This window comes from Zootoca vivipara, chromosome 6 (assembly GCF_963506605.1).
Source record: "Zootoca vivipara chromosome 6, rZooViv1.1, whole genome shotgun sequence".
Taxonomy (NCBI): domain Eukaryota; kingdom Metazoa; phylum Chordata; class Lepidosauria; order Squamata; family Lacertidae; genus Zootoca; species Zootoca vivipara.
This window is the reverse complement of record NC_083281.1, coordinates 76,129,170-76,150,545: the sequence shown is the minus strand read 5'-3', so window position 1 is coordinate 76,150,545 and position 21,376 is coordinate 76,129,170. Positions and strand designations below refer to the sequence as shown.

Here is a 21,376-nt window from a genome sequence, read left to right as displayed (position 1 = left end):
GAATGAGAAGCAGCATAAGAAATAAACAACTAAAAGAAATCAGTGCCCCTGGGTCACAAGGCTGTTGGTAGCAGGGCCCAGAATATGTCTCTCTGAATTTCAGCAGCCCTGGGGAACTCTTATGCTATGATAAGACTTCTTAAGAGAACTTATGGAGTGGTTTACTAAACACACATATAGGGGACAGGACTGTGCCCACCAGTCTCCCCCTCCTTCAACACACATTTGTGCCAGTGGCGGACTTTGTTCTTTAAAATTTCAGCAGCACCTTGTGCAAAGCTAAAATTCAGCACCCCCATTGCCTCTCGTCTTCTGTTCTGCTCCCTTCACTGCATTATAGTTTTGAAGCCCTGCAGCGCCCTCTAGTGTTGGCTCCCAGTGCAGCAGAGCCAGTCGCACCAAAATCGGCTTCTGTTTGTGCATACTTTCTTTTTTTAAAAAAAACCCTACACACATTCTGAAAGTACTGAGGGCTTGACCAGTGATTGTGATCCTGTCTTCCTACACACAGAGAGAGAGAGAAATAGAGAGAGAGTTTAGTTTCAGAAAATGATTGTGTAGCCTCTGATCCTTGGTTCAAAACCCACCCACAACTCCCAATTTGTTGCAAGGACCAAAGTAGTTGCTTGTGCTTTTGTACATTTCAAGCATTGCAAAAAGTTGATGAGGTGAGGCTTGGAGCTGTACCAGTTCTTCTTCAACAAGGCATCCTTCATGACAGGAGTGGGCAACCTGAACTCCAACTCCCATCAGTCCCAACTAGCAGGGGCAAAACTAGGCTTTATTTCACAGGAGTCAAAGAGCCAGTTTGGCACGCACCCACCCCACGCGCGTTTATGCACGCACGCACACACACACACACACACAGGCTGGGAGCTTCAATGGCGGCCCTCTGGAGCCTTCATCCTGGACAAAAAATCTGGGTTGTGATCATAGCTGCCAAGTTCTCCCTTTTTTAAGGGAAATTCCCTTATGCTGAATAGGCTTCCTCGCGAGAAAAGGGAAAACTTGGCAGCTATGGTTGTGATCCAATTGCACTTGGAGAGCCAGAGGTTCTCCACCTCTGCTGGAGCTGTGGAGACTCCTAGATTTAATCATTCTCTCCACGCAATGAGGTGCAACAGAGGCGAAATACTTGGCTAGGCCAGGTCCTGAGCCTAAGTTAGTATCACTTTGCCGTGCCTTCTGCAGCGCTTCCTGGTCGGGTGTCTCAATAGTCTGTTAACCTGTTCAGCAACTTTGAGGACGCGGAAATCTTTCGCTGGTTCTTTCTTTGCACGCGCAACAACACCTTCCTCTGCTCGGCTTGCATGGGAAAGAGGAGGGGGAGTTTAAATTTCTGGGGGTGGCAATCGAATCATGCGAGGCTTCGGTCGGTCTCTCTGCTTCTCGGAAGGCACCTGGGCTTGCCTTTCGTTCCCTCCCGCGCGTGGGAGGGGATTAGGGACGCTCCTTTCAGCTGCCGGCAACCTGAGTATCGCAGCCACGGGAGAAAGCAGGAAATAATCTACAGCCCAAACCAAGTTCGGTGAGGAGGAAAATCCAAGGGCGAGAGCAGGCGCTCTTCCGAGCCGCAGCGACATGGGCTTCCTGCACGCGTTTCTGGTGCTGCTGGTGGCTGCCCTCTTGGCAGCGTTCCTCCTGCTTGTTCTGGGAAGCATTTATTTCGATTACGCCAACTCGGAGATCCCTCCTGGAGTCGAGCACCCGGCCAAGTTGCGAATCATTCACGCCACGCTGATTGGCGCGTCTGTCCTGGTGAGTGGATCGCAGCGCCCCATCCAAAGGCGAGGTGGTAACTTGCGGGAAATCCACAAATTTAACCGCCTCCCCACCCCCACCCCATGCGCCATTGCGCTCTCCTCCTGATTTTAACCTGTATCTCTCCGACATAGCGAATGCTAAAGTGGGCGCCCCCCTGTCGGAGAGGGAGAGATCTAACGAGAGAGGAATTGTTGGGCAGGAGGAGGGAAAGGGAAAGGAACGAGCTTGGCAGTGTTTAAACGCAACCCAAAAAAGTTTGGCTCTGATGCTGAAGTAACCCTCCAGGTTCAGAGTAGCTGCTTGGGACTACCGGTAGCATTTCGCTCAACTTTCTGCAGTGACTTGAGTGAGACTCTGGTCACATCCACACTGTACATTTAAAGCACATGATTTCCCCCCAAAGTATCCTGAGAACCGCAGTTTGTTGGGACTTCTCTGTAAGGAACAAACTACAGTTCCCAGGATTCCTTGGGAGAATCCGTGTGCTTTAAACAGTCTGGATGTGACAGCTACAGTATCTCTCTCTGTGTGTGTGTGTGTGTGTGTGAGAGAGAGAGAGAGAGAGAGAGAGAGAGCATAGCTGTCAAGTTTTCCCTTTTCTCGCGAGGAAGCCTATTCAGCATAAGGGAATTTCGCTTTAAAAAAGGGAGAACTTGACAGCTATGGAAAGAGAGAGAGAGAGAGAGAGAGAGAGAGAGAGAGAGAGAGAGAGAGAGAGAGAGAGAGAGAGAGAGTTTTAAAAATTATTAATGGTGTTTGACAGGATCTCTGGAACATTTTCATCCAAACGCCAATTACTGCCTGCTGTGGGAGCAGTAATGGTTGTAGCAGGCTCACAGGCAGACTTACCGGTAGAATGAATAAATGATAGAACGAGAAAGAAGCAACTTTGTGAGAAAGAAAGTCAACACAGTTTAAAAAAAAAAAACAACGCAATTACACAAGACCTTTATATCTTGCCCATCATTCAGTTTGGAGCCCAGGGAGCAAAAACATTAACAGATGAAACAGCTGCGCTGAAGTAAAACGGAAGTTAAACTCTCAAAGTCAGCATGGCCAGAACTGCTGCAATAATATCAATAAAATTGCACTCCAAGGAAATGGTATATCTCATGGGAGTCCAAAACTCTTGCCTGATAAAATGGTTTAGCAGGGGTCAGCAAACTTTTTCAGCAGGGGGCCGGTCCACTGTCCCTCGGACCTTGTGGGGGGGCGGACTGTATTTTTTTGGGGGGGGTGAACGAATTCCTATGCTCCACAAATAACCCAGAGATGCATTTTAAATAAAGAGACGCATTCTATTCTAGTAAAAACACGCTGATTCCCAGACTCTCCGCAGGCCAAATTTAGAAGGCGATTGGGCCTGATCCGGCCCCTGGGCCTTAGTTTGCCTACCTATGGTTTAAAGCAGGCATCCCCAAACTGCAGCCCTCCAGATGTTTTGGCCTACAACTCCCATGATCCTTAGCTAACAGGACCAGTGGGCAGGGATGATGGGAATTGTAGTCCAAAACATCTGGAGAGGACCGAAGTTTGGGGATGCCTGGTTTGAAGTCACTTCTTAAAATATATCTGCGATGAGCACAGACTGAAGGGAGCTCCATTGGCAAGGTGCCACCACAGAGAATGCCATGGGGTGAGATGAGGGAGGCATGCTTAATCTTTTCCCGCTTACTCTCTTTCCTGCTGAAGCACACCCACCCACACCTGGGCTGCTGTTTGCCCTTGAAAGTGTTGCTTACTACATGCTACCCTTTCAGGAGCAGATAAGAGTTATCAGGTGGACGGATTTCCTCCAGCGTAGGCCCCATGCCATATTTAGAGAGGGATTCTGCAGCTCTGTGGTAGCTGCTACCCAGTGTTAAGGTGGGAATCAGAAAGGTGGCACCAGAGCTATTGCTTAAGAAGGATATTGACAAACTGGAATGTGTGCAGAGGATGGCAAGCAAGATGATCGAGGGTCTGGAAACTAAGCCTGATGAGGAACAGTTGAGGGAGTTGGGGATGTTTAGCCTGGGAAAGAGGAGAGTGAGAGGTGATAGGAGAGCTGTCCTCAAAATACCTGAAGAGCTGTGACATGGATAATGGAGCAAGCTGGCCTCCTAGTGGCACAGCAATAAAACTGCCAGCACATTTGCAAAGTTAAGCAGAGTCCTGTATGGTTTCAAATTGGATGAGCGACCAAAGGTTGAGATGCCGGTCTTGCAGGAGGAGGGATTAAACTAGAAGACCACCAGGATCCCTTCCCACTCTACAATTATATGATTCTAAGCTTGCTTTCTGCTGCTCCAGGTGGTAGCACCCAAACCAGTGGATTCAAATTATAATGAAAGAGTTTCCTACTAACCATTCTGTTTGACAATGGAACTGACTTGACTCCCTCAGAGAATGGTGGACTCTCTCTTTCATTGGAGGTTGGATGGCTGCCTATAGGGGATTTTGTTAAAGTTGATTTTTTTGCACTGCATGGTTGGACTGGATGTCCCTGGGTTGGGTCCCTTCCAGCTCCACAGTTCTACAATTGTACAGTTCTATGGAGCCAAGGAATTCAAGTTTAGCTGAGTTCAACAAGGACAACACTGAGATTAAGGTGGTGGTGGAGGAAGTTGATAAGCAGGCAGGAGAGGCAGGCAGGCAAGGACTCGCAGAGGTTGGTGGAGCAGGGCCCCATTCCTGCCAGTGGATCAGCCTCCGTTGCCACAGCTGCCTTTTCTTCAAAGCAATCAGCTGAAGCATGCCTTCCATAAAGCTAGTTTGTTCATCTAGCCCAGCGGTTCGCCAAAGGGGCAGTGGGATTACCTGGGGGGTGGGGTGCTAAGAAGCAAGAGGGATGTAGTGTAGGTGCCAATGAGTATCAGACTTTCAAAAGCTCGATCGAGTTCATCAATGTTGTTGAATTAATTAAATAGTTTTAATTGGATAGTGGACAGGAATTCGTTCATCTCATCCCACCCACCCACCCCCAAAAATGTAGTTCAGCCACTCACAAGGTCTGAGGGACAGTGGGCCGGACCATGACTGAAAAAGTTTGCTGACCCCTGGTTTACAGTTTAGCCTGTTCTTCTCCCAAATATATCCCAAGGCAGCAGAGATTAGAGATTTCCTTCTCTTGGATGGGCTAGGTTTTTCTTCTTCTTCTTAATATTCTTTATTGAAAAATAGGAAAAAAAATATTATATATACAGTGGTACCTCTACTTCTGAATTTAATGCGTTCCGAACGCCCATTTGTAAGTCGAAAAAAATTGTAAGTCGAATCCCATAGGAATGCATTGGGAGGAAAAATTTGTAAGTCGAAGCAACCCTATCTAAAAATTCGTAAGTAGAAAAAATCCTATCTAAACCGCATCCAAGATGGCGGATGGAGCTCCATTCGTAAGTAGAAACATTTGTAAGTAGAGTTATTCGTAAGTAGAGGTACCACTGTATATATAAGATGAAAAGAATAACAATTATTAATATACGCCCATGCAAATAAATAAATAAGAAAAAAGAAAATAAAAAAGCATTTACAAGGTTGTTATTGTACTTATCCTAAACGTAACCTAATACAGCAAGAAGGATTTCCAGATATCATTAACTTTGTCCATAGCAAGCCGATGTTTGTATGCGGCTTGTTCATGCGTTGCAAGATTATTTAGTTTAAAACAAGTTAGGAATCTGGGACATGAAAAAGTTAAAATTCATAGAGGCTTTCTGAATCATGTCATAAGGAAGCCACTATATAAGGTATGGGAGAAGTAAAGAGTTATTGGAACCCAAACCTCCCTGGTGGCTATCCCCTCTGGAGGCCATTGCAGTGAAAAGAAAAAAATATGGAAACAAACTGGGCCACATATAAAGACCTATTAGAAGAAGAAGATAATAAACTGAAAGTGGGGGGGGGAATCAAAGAAATAAAACATCTCGTAACGGGCTGGCTTCAATATTATCAACTAAACATGGTTTTTAAGATAGATAAGAAAAAGGGTTTTGCAACGGAATAATCAAAAATAGATAAAAGAATTAATACAAATTAAGAAAAGAGTAATGTCCAGAATGTACAGGCTTCTTTTAGAGTGGGAGGTGAAAGATGAAGAGGCGAAAGAAGTAATGATTAAGTGGGCTAAAGATTTTGGTAAAAATATCCAACTATCAGCATGGGAAAGATTATGGAATAAAGAATGGAAATTTATGGCCTGTTATACACTAAAGGAAAATTTATAGAAAGATGTTCTATAGGTGGTATATAACTCCCAACAAACTGGCCAAGATGTATAAAACAAGATCTAATACTTGCTGGAGGTGTAAACAGGCAGAAGGAATGGTGGGGCTGCAAAAAAAAAAAAAAATAGAATTTCTGGGATATTATTTATGAGGAACTGAAAAAAATGTTCAAGCAGACCAAAAAAAGAAAGAAACAACAACAACAACAACAGAAGCCTTCATCTTGGGCATTCTAGACTCAAATATCCCAAATGAAAACAGGAGAATATTCTTATATGCTACAACAGCAGCAAGAATATTAATTGCTTTAAAAAAATGGAAAGAAGAATTAATACCAACAAAAGAGGAATGGCAGGATAAATTATTTGAATATCTCGAATTGGCAAAAATGACAGAGACAATTAGGAGACAGCCAAACCAAAAATTCAAAAAAGAGTGGGAAACATATAAAGAATCTTTTTTAAAAAAACAGTGTCCTCAAGTCAACACCTGGGCATGCTTTGATTACGTTTGTGCAAATTACAAGATAGAGTGTAAGTATAACATTCAGATAATAAAAGAAATGGGAAAATGATCAAAGAAGCATTTTAAGAAAATGATAAGACAGACCCGCTTTGAGAAAGACGGAATTCTATTGGGAAAGATAAGTAATTGGGAATTAAGAATATGGTGGTGTAAGGGGATTTTTTTTGTAAGAACGTATGGATTTATGGGTGTAGGTATGTTTTTCCTTTTGTTACTGTTTTATTATTTTTGTTAATTTTGTGTGTGTGCTTGTTATGTAAGAAAACTAATAAAAAGCATATTTTTTTAAAAAAAGGAATCTTCTCTTATATCATCACTCTTCATATCCACTATGCAGGGCCAGATTTAGATTTGATGAGGCCCTAAACTACTGAAAGTGCAGGTAGATAAATAGGTACTGCTGCAGCAGGAAGGTAAACAGTGTTTCCGTGTGCTGCTCTGGTTCGCCAGAAGCAGCTTTGTCATGCTGGCCACATGACCTGGAAGCTGTACGCTGGCTCCCTCGGCCAATAATGCGAGATGAGCGCCGCAACCCCAGAGTCGGTCACAACTGGACCTAGTGGTCAGGGGTCCCTTTACCTTTACCTTTTAAGCTACTGAAGGTAATGGGGCCCTTTATATGTCCAGCTGTCCTTTGTCAACAACAAACTGTCACTGTTTTTTGTAATGAATATTTTAGGGAGCAGGCTAGCAGGCAGGGCCCATTACTTACGTCATTGGAGCCTTCGCAACACAAAACACTGTCGCTGTATGTAGGTTTTATTTTATTTGCTTTTTATCTTGTATTTTGGAAATGTACAGTCATACCTCGGTTTAAGTCTGCTGTGGTTTGAGTACTCTCGGTTTGAGTACTCCGCGGACCCGGAAGTGTTTACTTCCATGTTCCACGGTGCACGCATGCACAGAAGCACTCTCTCAGCGCTTTGCGCATGCGCGGAAGAGGCACTCCGTTTAAGTACTGCTCGGGGAGCGAACGGCTCCCCAGAATCAATTGCGTCCTTAAACTGAGGTACCACTGTACATCCAGGGTTTTTTTCTTTATATTTTTGGGCCCCTCCAAAAGAGTGGGGCCCTCAGCTATAGCTTGTTTAGCTTATATGTAAATCTGGCACGTCCACCTCATAACCTATAATGTTATAATTCTGAAATGATTTCCCCTGTTCTCATGCCCCAACTGTTTTAGGTAGGTTTCATCCAAACTGGGTAGCACTATGATTCTTAGATTTTGAACATCTAAATAGTTGTTTGGATGAACCTGCCACGAGTTAATTCCTATATGACTTTTGTTTCTTCTTTCTGTCCCACTCTCAATAGGGAAGGATCTTGGAAAACCTACATATCTGCACACAAATCCAGTTTGTGCGGTTTGTGCGAAACAGCCGGAAACTGGGGAAAGAAAACGCACTCTTCATTAAAGACACAAAGTTTAAGCATGTGCCTGTCCGGATTTACCAACCAAAGACTCCCTCTGCTGGCCGAAGGAGGGGGGTCGTGTTCTTTCATGGAGGCGGCTGGGTGTTCGGAAGCATCCGTGAGTTATGCCCAAACTTAATCTGCGTCAATGTCTGAATGAAGTGGGGGTAACACATATGCACAGAGCATTTGCAGAGAGATCTCCTCTGAATTAAGACCCAGTTCATAATAAGGTTTCTCCTCAAAGTCATCAGCCATCTACCAACCCCAAAGTATCCCACCCCCAAAATAATCTCAAGCCAAAGGGGACTTTCTGAAGTCAGGATGTGCCTTAACAACAATCCTAGCTGCAGCTATCATTTATTGACAAGTTTCAAAGTAGTTGTTGATTTCTGTGCATCGTTGTTGTTGTTGCTGCTGCTGTTTTGTTTTGTTTTGTTTCGTTTCGTTTCTTATCCCACCATCCCTCCAACAAGCTCAAGTTGACCTGCACAATTCTCCCCACAATTATATCCTCTCAACAACCTTGTGAGATAGTGTTTCTCAAACTTGGGACTCTAGCTGTTGTTGGATGAGCTGGGAGTTGCAGAAACACTGCATGGGTGGGAAACCTTTAACTCTCTTGATGTTGCTGAACTCTAACTCCCGTCAGCCCCAGCTTGCCTTACCAAAGGTGATGAGTCCAGCAACATCTGGAGGACCAAAGGTTCCCCATCCTAGCTTTAGAGAAACAACATCAACCTTCTAGTCCTCATGGGCTCTAGAGGAAAAACTTTGAAATCTTTTTGAAGAGACTTAAAAATCAGAAGGGGGTGGTCAAGGCTTTCTAGTATAAGGCTGGAGCTTTGCATCTTGGACCACTTTTCAGTGGGGTTATATTTATTTATTTATTAGTTCCCCCTGTACAGGTGAAACTTGGAAAATTAGAATATTGTCGAAAAGTGCATTTATTTCAGTAATGCAACTTATTATTTTTTAATTTTCTTTTAATTTTTACAAATGCTTTCTTTTGGAAATTCCACAGAAATAAAACAAATAGTTACAATAATGCAAAAATAAACACTATTACATTTCATTAATTACATTCCATTTATAATTGACAAATAATTACAATTACAACATCTATCTCATATATTGGTTTCACCTTTTAAGTTGCATTATTGAAATAAATGTACTTTTCGACGATATTCTAATTTTCCGAGTTTCACCTGTAATTAACTTGCTAATTTAGCCCACCTTAAGTCTCTGTTCTTCCTTCAGTCACTGGAAACTAATGGACAAAAATATTTTGGGAGGCGGGGCAGAGATCTGCATTTTGGAACTAGAAGAAACTGTAGGTTTGGGATATATATATCTATATGGTTTACAGTAATGCAATTCTACAATTGTACTGTTCTAACATCCTCTCACTGTTGGCCAAAGGGGATGGAGTCTGACTGGGGCAGGCCCTGATGGTATCTGTACCTCCTTCCCTCCCTCTCTTCCTTATCATGGGGAAAAACATATTTATTTTCTCTATTTTGTCAAATGAATATAGTGCGATAACATCCCCAGGGAGTTTGTTCTCTGTTAATTTTGCTGACATATATTTTTGGTGGTGTCAGAGCGGTTGCTGGCTACCCTCGAGCAACGACACTCCAAACCATCTTGTCTTTGGTGCTTTTATTGTGAAAGTTATTTACAAGGCAAGAGCTTCATGAAAACATGTCTACTCAGTACTATCAGATTCTCCCAATGGCGCTTTTCGGCTCCTCCCCCAGCAGAGTAGGTTGGGGACCCCAAATCTCCGCCCCCCTGCGTTTGCGAGCCGCTGATCGCCTCAGTTCCGGGGTGAATTTGAAAGGACGCCCCTCTGCTGTTTCCCCGCTGGAACTCTCTGCTAGCTCCTCCTTCCTTGCTGATATCATAGGCTGCAGGTAGGGCTCTTGTGTGCTGCCTGAGCCCCAGCCTGCTCCACTCACTTCCTCCTTCCTTTCTCCTGTCCCTCCACTGTTGTTCGAGCCATTCGAAGAGCTGGATTTGATGAGGGGTGGCTGTTCTCTGTAAGACCACCCCCTTACAGGTGGTGATGAGGTTCTTCTCATTAAGTGTTGCACCTGGGAGGTACATAAGCAAATATCACATCTTACTACCTGTGTTTTCCCTTTTTTAAGACACCGTCTTATAACTTTTTTCCCTAAAAAAACAACACAGGGTGGCTTACTTTCGGTGGGATGTCTTTTTTATTATTATTACCAGTACGGTTTTTACGGCTCAGGGTGCTGCTGCTCTCTTGAGTGCTCGGCGCTGCAGCAGCCACCGGTTCTGGGTGGCGGGGCGGCAGGCATCCTTGGCCGGGCCAGGCGGAGGCCGCTGGCTCAGGCGCTCCGCCCGCCGCTTCAGGGTGCTCCAAGCTCCTTGGCCGGGCCAGGCAAGGAAGAAGCAGTGGGCCCAGCGGTGGCGGCAAGCACGGAAGCAGCAGGGACGGCGGTGGACGAGAAGGCGGAGCGCGGGGATGCAGCCAGCAAGGCAGGAGCGTGATCAGCTGTTAAGCGGAGCTCTTGGAGCGCCGCTTCACAGCTGATCACGCTCCTGCAGTGCCGGCCGCATGGAGTGACTCTGTGAGTGGAGGTGCCTGTGGGGGTTGGTTTCCGCGGCGCGGAAGTATGGCTTATTTTCGGGGTATGTCTTATATTTCTCAAATGCTTAAAAACCCTGCCATGGCTTACTTTATGACTACGTATTAAAAAGGGGGAAACGGGTAGTGAATAAATACATGGATAACTCTGGGAATATTTTCGTTTCAGAAACCCATGAAAATATCTGCCGCTATTTGGCCCGAGAGAGTGAATCTGTGGTTGTGTCTGTGGAGTAAGTCAATGTATTCCGCCCCACCCAGCCCCCAGCCCCCCGTGGTTGTGATAGAGCATTTACTCAACCACAGCATGGCAAAATGTTAAGAGCAGCTCACTTGCCGGCTGGAGAAGGAAACCTAATTGTGTGGTTGCCCCGTGAGCCACAACTTACCCCAGCTCTCTATCCACCTTCCAAAGAGCACTGAGCAAATCGGGTAACCCACTGTACATGCCAGACCTTTTGTCTATCTAGCTCAGCATTGCTCACCTCAGGGAAAGGGCGCCCTTTGCAGCCCAAGGAGAACATTCCCTTTGTGGACCAACTTCCAAGTCTGCCTGCCCATGGAGCAGTGGTGTAGCGTGGGTTGCCAGCGCCTAGGGCCATGCAGAGCAATGGAGTGGGAAGGAGGGAAACAGAGCATTCAACTGCCTAATAGCGTCCGTGTCACTGCCCCTGTGGCCCCCTCCCATGCTATGCCACTGCCATGGAGGGTAAGCCCATGTGCCTAAATGGCATATAGGGGGAAATGGGGCCCTTCACCACCAACCTCGGTCTTGATTCCTCCAAGCCCTGCTGCCTTATTATTTCCAACCCAATACCATCATATCAGGAGGTCCATTCCACACAATGTAGGAAGCAGGTCATTGGTATTGTGGCATCTACCTCCTCCTGTTAATATTATAGGTGCTGTGAAGATACTCCTCCTGCAACAAACCTTTTGAGATCTATTTTACAGTCTGCATCTGTATTGCACCTGCTCTTACGATGTTTTAATTCAGGCATAGGCAACCTTGCCTCTCCAGATGTTTTGGAACTACAACTCCCAGGATCCCTAGCTAACAGGGCCAGTGGTCAGGGATCATGGGAGTTGTAGTTCCAAAACATCTGGAGAGCCAAGGTTGCCTATGCCTGTTTTAATTACTTTTTTCATTTGTGTGCTGGCCGCCCTTAGCTTCTTTGGGATGTAGGGTAGAATATATTTGTATGGTTTGTCTGCTTCCTCCTTAATCTCAGCATTGCTCCTGAAGAAGAGCAGAGAGGAGATAAAGGGAAAGAGTAGAATTAGTGGTAGTTGTCTGTCAATGGCTCTGGCTCCACCTGCTGGTGGGCTTCCTGCCTTTCACCCTATGGGGACTGGCCACTATTTGATCATTCAAAAGCAGCAGCATCATACACAATCTCAGATGGGGATGATTTACTGTGGATTGATTTTTCTTTAGGTACCGTCTGGCTCCTGAGCACAAGTATCCAGCCCCTCTCAACGACTGCCTTGCTGCCACCACCCACTTCCTGGAGACTGCAGAAGACTATGGTGTGGACAACACCTGTGTCATCATTGCTGGCGACAGTGCAGGCGGCTGCCTGGCTGCCTCTATCTCCCAGAGTTTAGTGAATAGACCAGGCCTTGCAAAAGTACGTGCACAGATCCTCATTTACCCAGGCCTCCAGGCTGTAGACTTCAACTTGCCTTCATACCAGCAAAACCACGCCGTGCCCATTTTATTCAGGGAACGGGCTGCTTTTTACATATTGCAACACGTGAATGGAGAAGCTTCACTCCTCGAAGATATTTTGGAAGGCTCTCATGTTCCGGTGAACCTGAGATTGCAGTACAAGAAATGGCTGAGTGCAGAAAACATCCCGAGCGAATTTAAAACCAGAGGCTACAAGCCCCTAGCGACAGTTCCCTGTGATGATGAAGTCTACAACAAAGTGAAGGTTCTGAGTTCTTCAGAGTGTTCGCCCCTTCTTGCCGACGATGCCATTGTCCGCCTGCTTCCTGAGACCTGCATCGTGACCTGTGAATATGATGTCCTGAGAGATGATGGATTACTCTACAAGAAAAGACTGGAGGACAATGGCATAGCAGTGACTTGGTACCACATTGAAAGTGGGTTCCATGGGATTCTAAGCTTCTTCGACAGAGACTGGTTGAATTTCCCTTCTGGTAAAAGAGGGCTGGACAAGATAGTCAATTTTATAAAGAGCTTATAAAACCAAAAAGCATATTTCTAAATCGGGGATCTCTGACCATTTTGGACCAGAGGGAACATCCTGAGCTTTGAGAGAGTGCTGGGGCACCAGTCATAAAATAGTTACCCTGGAGGGGCTATGATATGACACTAAATAGCTGCTAGGGGGTACGGCATAATGAAAAATGGCTGCCGTGGGGAGCATGGCATAACACAGAGAGAGAAACACACCCAACCTTATGCTTACAATGGGAATTGAGCTATGTTCTGCTGCTTCTGATTATGGAAATCACACACACACTGATGCTGTCACGGTCTCATAACCACAGGGAGTTTTTCTCAGTACAATGGTACCTCATGTTGCAAACGGGACTCGTTCCAGCGGCCTGTTCACAACATGAGAGGACCGCAACATGAAGCACTGCATCTGCGCGTGTGCATGATGCAATGTGGTGCTTCTGCGCATGCGTAAAGCGTGATTTAGCACTTTTGCACATGCGCACAGGTCACAGGCACGCCAAACCCAGAAGTAACCCGTTCCGGGACTTCCGGGTTCAGCGTGTCTGTAACCTGAAAAGACACAACATGAAGCGGATATATCCTGAGGTATGACTGTACTGAGAACAATATACATATTGAGAACAATATACGCTGGCTCAGCTACAAGATCTTGGAGAAGGAGTCAAGAGTTAGCATCCCCCTGCCCTTAAAGAGAGTCCATATGTACATGTTAAACAGTTTAATAAATTGTTCTATGCACACTTATGTTCATGTGGCAACCCTAATAGTGCCTATGGTCCAAAGTTGTTGAACCCTTTTTAAAAAATTCTTCATATGGATGATATTCAGGAAAAGAAGCAACCTCAATAAATGTTTGAATGTCGCCAATTTAAGGACAAGGTAATTGGGAAACAGCTTTGTGTCTTTTGGCTTTTTGTGCCAACTTTCCCCCCGTAGGGGATCAGTCATGTGACCATTCTTGGCAAACCATTCCTACAAACCCTCAAATGTTTAGATGCTTTTTTTAGAGGAGCAAGACTGGAGTCTGTACCCAGTATCCCTGGGGAGCAACTGGAGTCCCAAATCCCTGGGAGGGTTCCCTACCCCACAATTTAACAAAATTAGAGTGGTGGTTAGAATGTTGGACTAGGATCAGGGACATCAGGGTTCAAATCCCCATTCCACCATCCACTCAGTCATGAAGATATTATATGATGTTTATTAGACCAAGGAGAAAGGGGATAGAGACCTTGTGTCGCTGGGAGGAGGCCAAGCAGGGAGCCCAGTGCGACATGGCTTCCCCTCTCACGCTCAGGAGAAGCCAGCCATTGAACCAGCCATTGATCCTGTGCTCAGCCTCCTCCGCCTGCTCGTCATCAAAGGGGCCCAGCCCTCTACCAGAAAATATTGGGAGGGGGGAAGCAAAGACCCCACTAGTTGTTGGTGTGCCTGCATTCTGACCACCTGGTCTAAAACAATAGCCAGATGGGCACATCAGATTGTATCCAATGTTAGCTCCACTCACAGCAGGCCCACAGGAGTTAGCAGATATGACATACCATAGATCTTTTAATTTCAATGGGTAAACTCTGAGCAGGAGATCCAACCCGTTTTGTACCAACCGAAGCTACTGAGACATCTTCAAAGGTAGCCCCACACTAAATGCATTGCAGTAGTCTACCTTGGCAAGTAACAAATGCATGAGTAAAGGAGGCAAAATCAGACAGTGTAGTTAGAGTTGCAGTTGGACTACAACTGTGGTGTAGTAACCACAGTGTAGTGCAGGGGTTCCCAACAAAATTTTCTTGAGGACCCCTCATCGAGCCGCTATTGTGACAAGGACCCCCATTAATTCCTAATCCTAAAATTAAAAAGTGAGAGCCAAATTAAGAGTCTTTGTATATTTTATATTTATACGTTTTTTACAGTTACAACAGAGTACTCCATCAGTATACAGTTAGTTTTAATTTTCAGTTCTTAATGAGATGAACCACTTTTTAACCAACGGTCCATTTTTAACTACGCGAACTGTAGCTTCCGCGAAAAACAACACTTTGTTTACAAACGCTACTGTTTTGCAAAGAGGCAGCGCGTGCCAGGGAGGAGGGAGGGGAATGGAGAAGACAGGGTACCTGCGCAGTAGCGCACAAATGAAGCCGACGCGCGCAAAGCATCTTGGGGAAGTGAGCGTTGGTAGAATGTGCACGCTGCCTCTTTGCAAAACAGTAGTGTTTGTAAAGCACCACCTAACGGCATACAGCAGAACTACTGCCTCTAGCTAATTCTAGTTTTGCGCTAGACTCTGCTCATGCAGGAAGCGGCCAAAACAAAAAATCTGTTATCATACGAAATATATTTAATATATTTTTTGTTCTAATAGCATCTTGCGGACCCCTCTGGCATAGCTCGCGGATCCCTGGGGGTCCGCAGACCACCTGTTGGGAACCACTGGTGTAGTGGTTAAGAGTGGCAGACTCATAATCTGGGGAACCGGATTCGCGTCCCCGCTCCTCCACATGCAGCTGCTGGGTGACCTTGGGTTAGTCACACTTCTTTGAAGTCTCTCAGTCACCTCACAGAGTGTTTGTTGTGGGGGAGGAAGGGAAAGGAGAATGTTAGCCGCTTTGAGACTCCTTCGGGTAGTGATAAAGCGGGATATCAAATCCAAACTCTTCTACTCGCCTAAATTGGGTAGGGGGTGAGGAGAGGGAACTCCTAGCCATCACTGCAGCTACCTGGGCTTCCCTAGAGGGCAATATAGGTTTGCTTTGGCGCATTGTGCTATTTGTGGTACTGCTGTCTGCCACTAGGTAGAGCATGCTAATGGAAAATTAGGGAATCTGGCTCCCTAAATAAAGCTCAACAACACGGCCAGTTTTTTTAATACTGTGAGTAGATCACAGTCTCTTGGGAGTTAGACGTGCCTGCTTTACATGTTTAGCCAATTGTAAGTTCCAGGTTAACCCAATGGGAGTAGTTTCTGAGCAGGCATGCATAGGATGGTGCCCTTTTCTGTCTAAACCCAGACATCTTCACAGTGGTCAGATTGCAATCCAGTTGTGGGTAATCTGCATGTTGTTGGATTCCAATTCCACCAGCTCCAGCCTATCATGCCTCTGGATTTGGATTCCTCATCTTTGGGGGGGGGTAAGCAGCAAGCATTCCCCCCTTATTCTGCGTCCATTCACAAACACGTGTTTTGTTGCCTTCAGTGGAATAGTAGAATTGATTTCACCACGGTAGAATCCCTTGTTGCCTGGAGTGTTACCATGGGGATGGTCAACAATAGGCAACCCGAGACCAAGGAACATCAGAGGTTAAATGTCCTGCTCTGCACATACAGAGATGGAAGTCTAGGACCTTTCGAGTTCACTCCTTGCCAAAGCATGTGAACGGGACCATGTTTACTCAGTGTAGAGATGCACAGGAATGGTACACTCCCGGCTGGAAGGTAGAACCCAAATATTCGACTAAAGTACTTATTGGAAACTGGCTGGAAGAGAGAAAAAAGGTAGGTTTGGGAAGGAAAGAAATAAAGGGAACTAAAGTCCAGGTGGTTGCAGAAGAGGTGGGAGGGAGAAGATTGTAATGAAGCATCACCCCACCCCAAACAGCTATAACATGGGACAAAATTGATGGGACACATTAATTTCCTGTACCATTTCTAGGCACAGATCAAAGGGCTTGCATTCCTATAAAGCTCTGTGTGGTTTAGGAACCAACTACTGCAGCTCGATGCAGGCAGGTTCAATCACTGGTCTCTCCAGGTAGGGCTTAGGAGATAACTTTCTCTGATACCCTGGAAAGTCACTGCTGGTCAGTGTAGACAATACTGTGGTAGATGGACCCATGGTCTGAGTCAGGATGAGCTGGTAGAGCAGATGCTTGGCATGAAGGAGGAGTCCCTAGCATCTCCAGGGAAAACTGGGAATGTCCCCCATCTGAAACCACAGAAAGCTGCTTCCAGTCAGTGTGGTGTTAGGAATAATATATTTTTTGTACCCTGCCTATCTGACTGGATTGCCCCAGCCCACTCTGGGTGGCTCCCAGGAGAATATACAAAAACATAGCAGAGCAACACGGATTAAAAGCATCCCAATAAAGGGCTGCCTTCAGATGTCTACAGAAGGTCGTATGATTATGTACACAATTCCGAGCTACATGGACCAATGGGGTGAATTAATCCAAAGCAACTTCCTGCATGACTTTATAAATGTCATTTATGTTAGAGGTGAGGTGGGTGTGCCTACTGGCAGGGTCTTCTCAATGGAGACACCTGGATCTGACAGTTCTCTTCCCAGAGTGGCAACCAGGGCTTGTTGGCACAACATGAAAACCCTTTTGAAATCACCAGTCATTTTGGCTCTCTGGTAATTTTGAAAGCCAGGTTTTATCTGCTTGTGTTATTTTGTTTTTGCAAGAATTTGTGTCTCACTTTACTAGGACTATCTTGGACTTTCTGTTGGGAGTTGCTCTGAAAATTGGGCTTTCCAGCTTATACAGTAGGGTGGTAATATGACAGAGGTGTATAAACATTTGCATGGTGTTTATGCATCGGATTATGCACAATACCGTAACTTGGAGACATCCAGCAAATGTGAATGTCAGAGATCTAGGACAATAGGAAGCACTTCTTCAGAGCTAAACTATGGAATTCACTCACAGAAGATGGGTGGCTTTAAGAAAGGATTAGACCAGGGTTTCCCAACCTTGGGTCTCCAGCTGTTTTTGGACTACAACTCCCACCATCCCTAGCTAGCAAGACCAGTGGTCAGGGATGATGGGAGTTGTAGTCCAAAAACAGCTGGGGAACTGAGGTTGGGGAGCACATGATTAGACAGACTCCATAAGTTGATGAACTACAACTTCCACTATCTCTTTGCTGGCTGGGGTTTATGGGAGCTGGAGTCTTGTTACCGGTACATCTAGAGAGTCGCATGCTAGCCACCACTGGAGTCCAAGAAGATATGGAGGCCCACTTGTTCCTTACCCCTGCTGTGGAATCTGAGAGGGTCAGAATTTTGCTCCAGGACTCCAAGGTACATGAATAAACCATGCTTGCTTCCCAAAGAGTGACTGCCACTTGTCTGCGTTTTCATAGTTCATACGTGACCATGAGGGAACCGGCGAAAGCACCTACGACCGAGATTATGTTAGTTACCCAGCTCAGAGTCCAGACCGAATAGTGATGAAAAGAATTATGAAGCAGCTGGATGTAAGTAATAGAAAGGGTGTGAAGACAGATCCAGGTCTGGGGCTGCATGTCTCCAAAGGCAGAATGGATTCTTGTGCTAAAGCTCGGCATGTGTTATACTTTAGGGCCTGCCAAAGAAGTATATATTGACCCACCACGAAGAACCGAGCCACCGGCACTTAGTATCGCAATATGATGATCAGTATAATAGGCATGGCTACAATCCTTTGCTGCCTCCACTTCGCAAATGGAATAGACACAAAATGGCTTGGATCCCAGAGAAGACAGACTTCCCGCTTGTTGGTATGTGGTAGCATGTCAAGAAAAGAAAAAACGAGACAAGGCAACCTTGAAGGTTGACAACAGGGGAGGTTGCTCCCATCATGCATACCAATCAATCATTTATTATATGGCCCCGTTTACCCATTATAACATCCCAAGTATCTATTCCACGGGGATCCTGTGTGAATACCGTAGGAACCTCCAGGTGTTGATGGCCTACAACTCTGATTGATCGTGGTCAATAGTCAGAGATGAAGGGATCTGTAGTTCAGCAACATCTGAACTATGTTCAGACAGCTTCCCCATCCCTGAATTAAAATAATATTGTAACTAGCAAACCTGTGGCCCTCCAGATGTCATTGGACGGCAGTCCCAGCCAGCATGGCCAATGGGCAAGGATGCTGACAGTTGTAGTCTAGTAGCGTTCCGAGAGTTACAGGTTCCCCATCTCTTCTACATGCTGTTTGGATTGCCCATCCTTTCCTCTCATTAAGGCCTTTGGTTCATTGCCAGGTTTCTTCCATCATCATCATCATGTCGAGAAAGTCATCCAAATACACAGATTTTTATTTTTGCCCTATGCATCACAATGCTTGCAATATTCTCCTTACTTGTGTTTCTGCCTGGATAGTTCATTGGTTAGATACTTTTGCTTGGAAAGAATTATAAGCTGCTTAAGCAAACCAAACCAAAGTATGAAGCAGTTTACATTAGTGGGGTAGGAGAGCTGAAAATAATGCCAACCTATTTCACATCTGGCTTCAGATAGTACCTGGGTAGGCAAGGCTAAAAAGCCCAGGACACAAATTTTCTTAGCTCTGTGGAGGCTCATTATCTCTGGAAGGGACACAGGTGGTGCTGTGGTCTAAACCACAGAACCTAGGGCCTGCTTGCCGATCGGAAGGTCGGCAGTTAGAATCCCCGTGACGGGGGTGAGCTCCCGTTGTTCGGTCCCAGCTCCTGCACACCTAGCAATTCAAAAGCACGTCAAGTGCAAGTAGATAAATAGGTACCACTCCAGCGGGAAGGTAAATGGCGTTTCCGTGTGCTGCTCTGGTTCGCCAGAAGCGGCTTAGTCATGCTGGCCACATGACCCGGAAGCTGTCTGCGGACAAACGCCGGCTCCCTTGGCCTATAGAGTGAGATAAGCGCGCAACCCCAGAGTCATCCGCGACTGGACCTAACGGTCAGGGGTGCCTTTACCTTTGCCTTTACCTGGCTGGAAGTGTATACTCGATTCTGACCAAATGAAGCCTCCTAGAGCATAATATGCACCAGGGGGCTTAATATCAACAGTCTGGGAGTTCCAAAGAGTTGGCGTTGCCAGACTGAAGCACTGATTCATTGCAAGTGCAGAACGGACATTATGTGACACTTGTAAATGTGCCAGTTGTGCAGATGGAAGTGGCTGAGTGGACACATGAAGGATAAGGAGATCATTCAAGTAAACCTGTCCCAAGCTGCCGAGGGCTTGAATTTCAAATTTTGAAAGACTAGGTCATGTTTCTGAATTGGTAAATCAGTAAATCACATCAGAAAAAAAATGTGGCACAATTCACATCAAAGTTGTTTCCAGCATTTTACCCAACCTAAGGCCCAGGGGTGAAGCCCAGGAAGAAACTGCAAACTTTTTGCAAGGCCATCATCCCAGGAAGCTCAGTAGCAAAACAGAGAAGAAGGATAAGCCATTGAAAACAGGTGGGTCTCTGAGGCCACCTGGTATGAATTCTAAAATTGTGGGGCTACCACAAAGACAGTCCTGTCCCGAATGCCTGTCATGAGTGGCAGGCAAATGAGAAGAGCCTCTGTCATTGATCTTAACATGCAGGCAAGCTGCTCTGGGTGCAGGGGACCTTTCAAATAAATACTTCCAGAGCAAGGGTGGAGAAACTCAGATACAAGGTCCTCTCTACCTGGTCCTCTCTACCTGGCCTTCATGACTCTCTCCAGGTCACACCTCCTCCTTAGTCACACCCCTTGCCCCAGACCACACCCTCTCACCTGCCTTGTTTTGCATCCTCCTTGAGCATTTTTGCCCGGCCGTAATGTGGTCCTTGAATTCTGATGATGATTTGCCTGTGCAGAGGATCCAGAGGAATGGATGACTGTGTGTAGAAACTAGTACAGTTTCTCTGCCCACTTTTGCCTTTGTCCTCATTTCAGAACCACCAACCAACTATGGGCTTTTCGAGCACATTGTGAAAAAATGGGGCCAGAACGTGCCTGGTGTGATGAACAGCGTCTACATGGTCTCCTACGTCAAGCCACCTAGTACAGCCTATGTCGCTCGCCGGCGGCCTGTCACGTTTCACACCCTTGAGGCCAGTGTTCCGCAGTGGCTGCCACGAAGTTCTGTTTAGTCTCTCTGAAAGGGTGCAGACCATCCATGTTTCCATGCAGAGGTGAATTAAATGTTGTATCTTTACCCAACCAGCTGCAACAATGAGTGTTTTGTGTCAAGTTGTAAGGGTTTGGATAGAATCATAGAACTGCAGAGTTGGAAGAGATCCCAGGGGTCAACTAGTCCAACTTCCTGCAATGCAGGTATCTCAACTAAAGCATTCGTGGCAGGTGGCTGTCCAAACTCTGCTTCAATACCTCCAAGAAAAGAGAGTCCACCACCTCTTGTGGGAGTCTGTTCCACAGACAAGCAGCTCTTACTATCAGAACATTCTTCCTGATATTTAGTCAGAATCTCCTTTCTTGTCACTTGATTCCATTGGTTCAAGTCCTAGCCTCCAGCGCAGGAGAAAACAAGCTTGCTCCATCCTCCATGTGGCAGTCGTTTAGATAATTGAAGATGGATATTGTATCTACTCTTGGTCTCCTCTTTTCCAGGCTAAACATGCCTGTCATTTGCAATAGGCCCCAGATCTTCTGCTCCTTTTTTTTTAATAATATTTTTTATTAAGGTTTTTCAGAATACAAAGAAAAAGAGCACAAAAAAAGAAAAAACACAACAATAACACTACAAAAAATAAAAATAAAAACACAAAATCAAATTGCTTGTTCCTTAATCCCTTCACATTGTTTGTAGGGACCCTCTCGGGTTTCCCTCCCTGTGGTCCTTTAGTAAATTTATAGTTAGCAAATTCTATATCATTTTAATCACCTTATATATCTTATTTTTTGACTGTCATCTCACATATTATAAGTTTCCACAGTTCATTTACAACTTAATTTCT

General features: G+C 45.6%; 2 protein-coding genes across 2 annotated transcripts; both read left to right on the top strand.

Annotated features, from left to right (window-relative positions):
- Positions 1-595: 595 nt before the first annotated feature.
- Positions 596-13,042, top strand: LOC118087412 (arylacetamide deacetylase-like 3). Its single transcript, XM_035120028.2, has 4 exons — positions 596-1,758; positions 7,809-8,025; positions 10,694-10,757; positions 11,963-13,042. The coding sequence occupies exons 1-4, from the start codon at positions 1,582-1,584 to the stop codon at positions 12,735-12,737; spliced, it is 1,233 nt and encodes a 410-aa protein (XP_034975919.2). The 5' UTR covers positions 596-1,581; the 3' UTR covers positions 12,738-13,042.
- A 1,931-nt stretch (positions 13,043-14,973) lies between these two features.
- On the top strand, positions 14,974-21,069 carry CFAP107 (cilia and flagella associated protein 107). Its single transcript, XM_035118809.2, has 4 exons — positions 14,974-16,226; positions 17,817-17,930; positions 18,035-18,212; positions 20,355-21,069. Exons 1-4 carry the CDS (start codon positions 16,116-16,118, stop codon positions 20,549-20,551), a joined length of 600 nt encoding a protein of 199 aa, XP_034974700.1. The 5' UTR covers positions 14,974-16,115; the 3' UTR covers positions 20,552-21,069.
- Positions 21,070-21,376: the final 307 nt, after the last annotated feature.

Excerpts from the sequence above, each read along its gene's own strand:
- LOC118087412 (XM_035120028.2), top strand. The coding sequence starts at position 1,582 with ATGGGCTTCCTGCACGCGTTTCTGGTGCTGCTGGTGGCTGCCCTCTTG. Across the intron at positions 1,759-7,808 it reads TGATTGGCGCGTCTGTCCTG|GGAAGGATCTTGGAAAACCT; the intron begins GTGAGTGGATCG and ends CACTCTCAATAG. Across the intron at positions 8,026-10,693 it reads CTGGGTGTTCGGAAGCATCC|AAACCCATGAAAATATCTGC; the intron begins GTGAGTTATGCC and ends TTTTCGTTTCAG.
- CFAP107 (XM_035118809.2), top strand. The coding sequence starts at position 16,116 with ATGTTTACTCAGTGTAGAGATGCACAGGAATGGTACACTCCCGGCTGG. Across the intron at positions 17,931-18,034 it reads GAATTATGAAGCAGCTGGAT|GGCCTGCCAAAGAAGTATAT; the intron begins GTAAGTAATAGA and ends GTTATACTTTAG. Across the intron at positions 18,213-20,354 it reads GACAGACTTCCCGCTTGTTG|AACCACCAACCAACTATGGG; the intron begins GTATGTGGTAGC and ends TCCTCATTTCAG.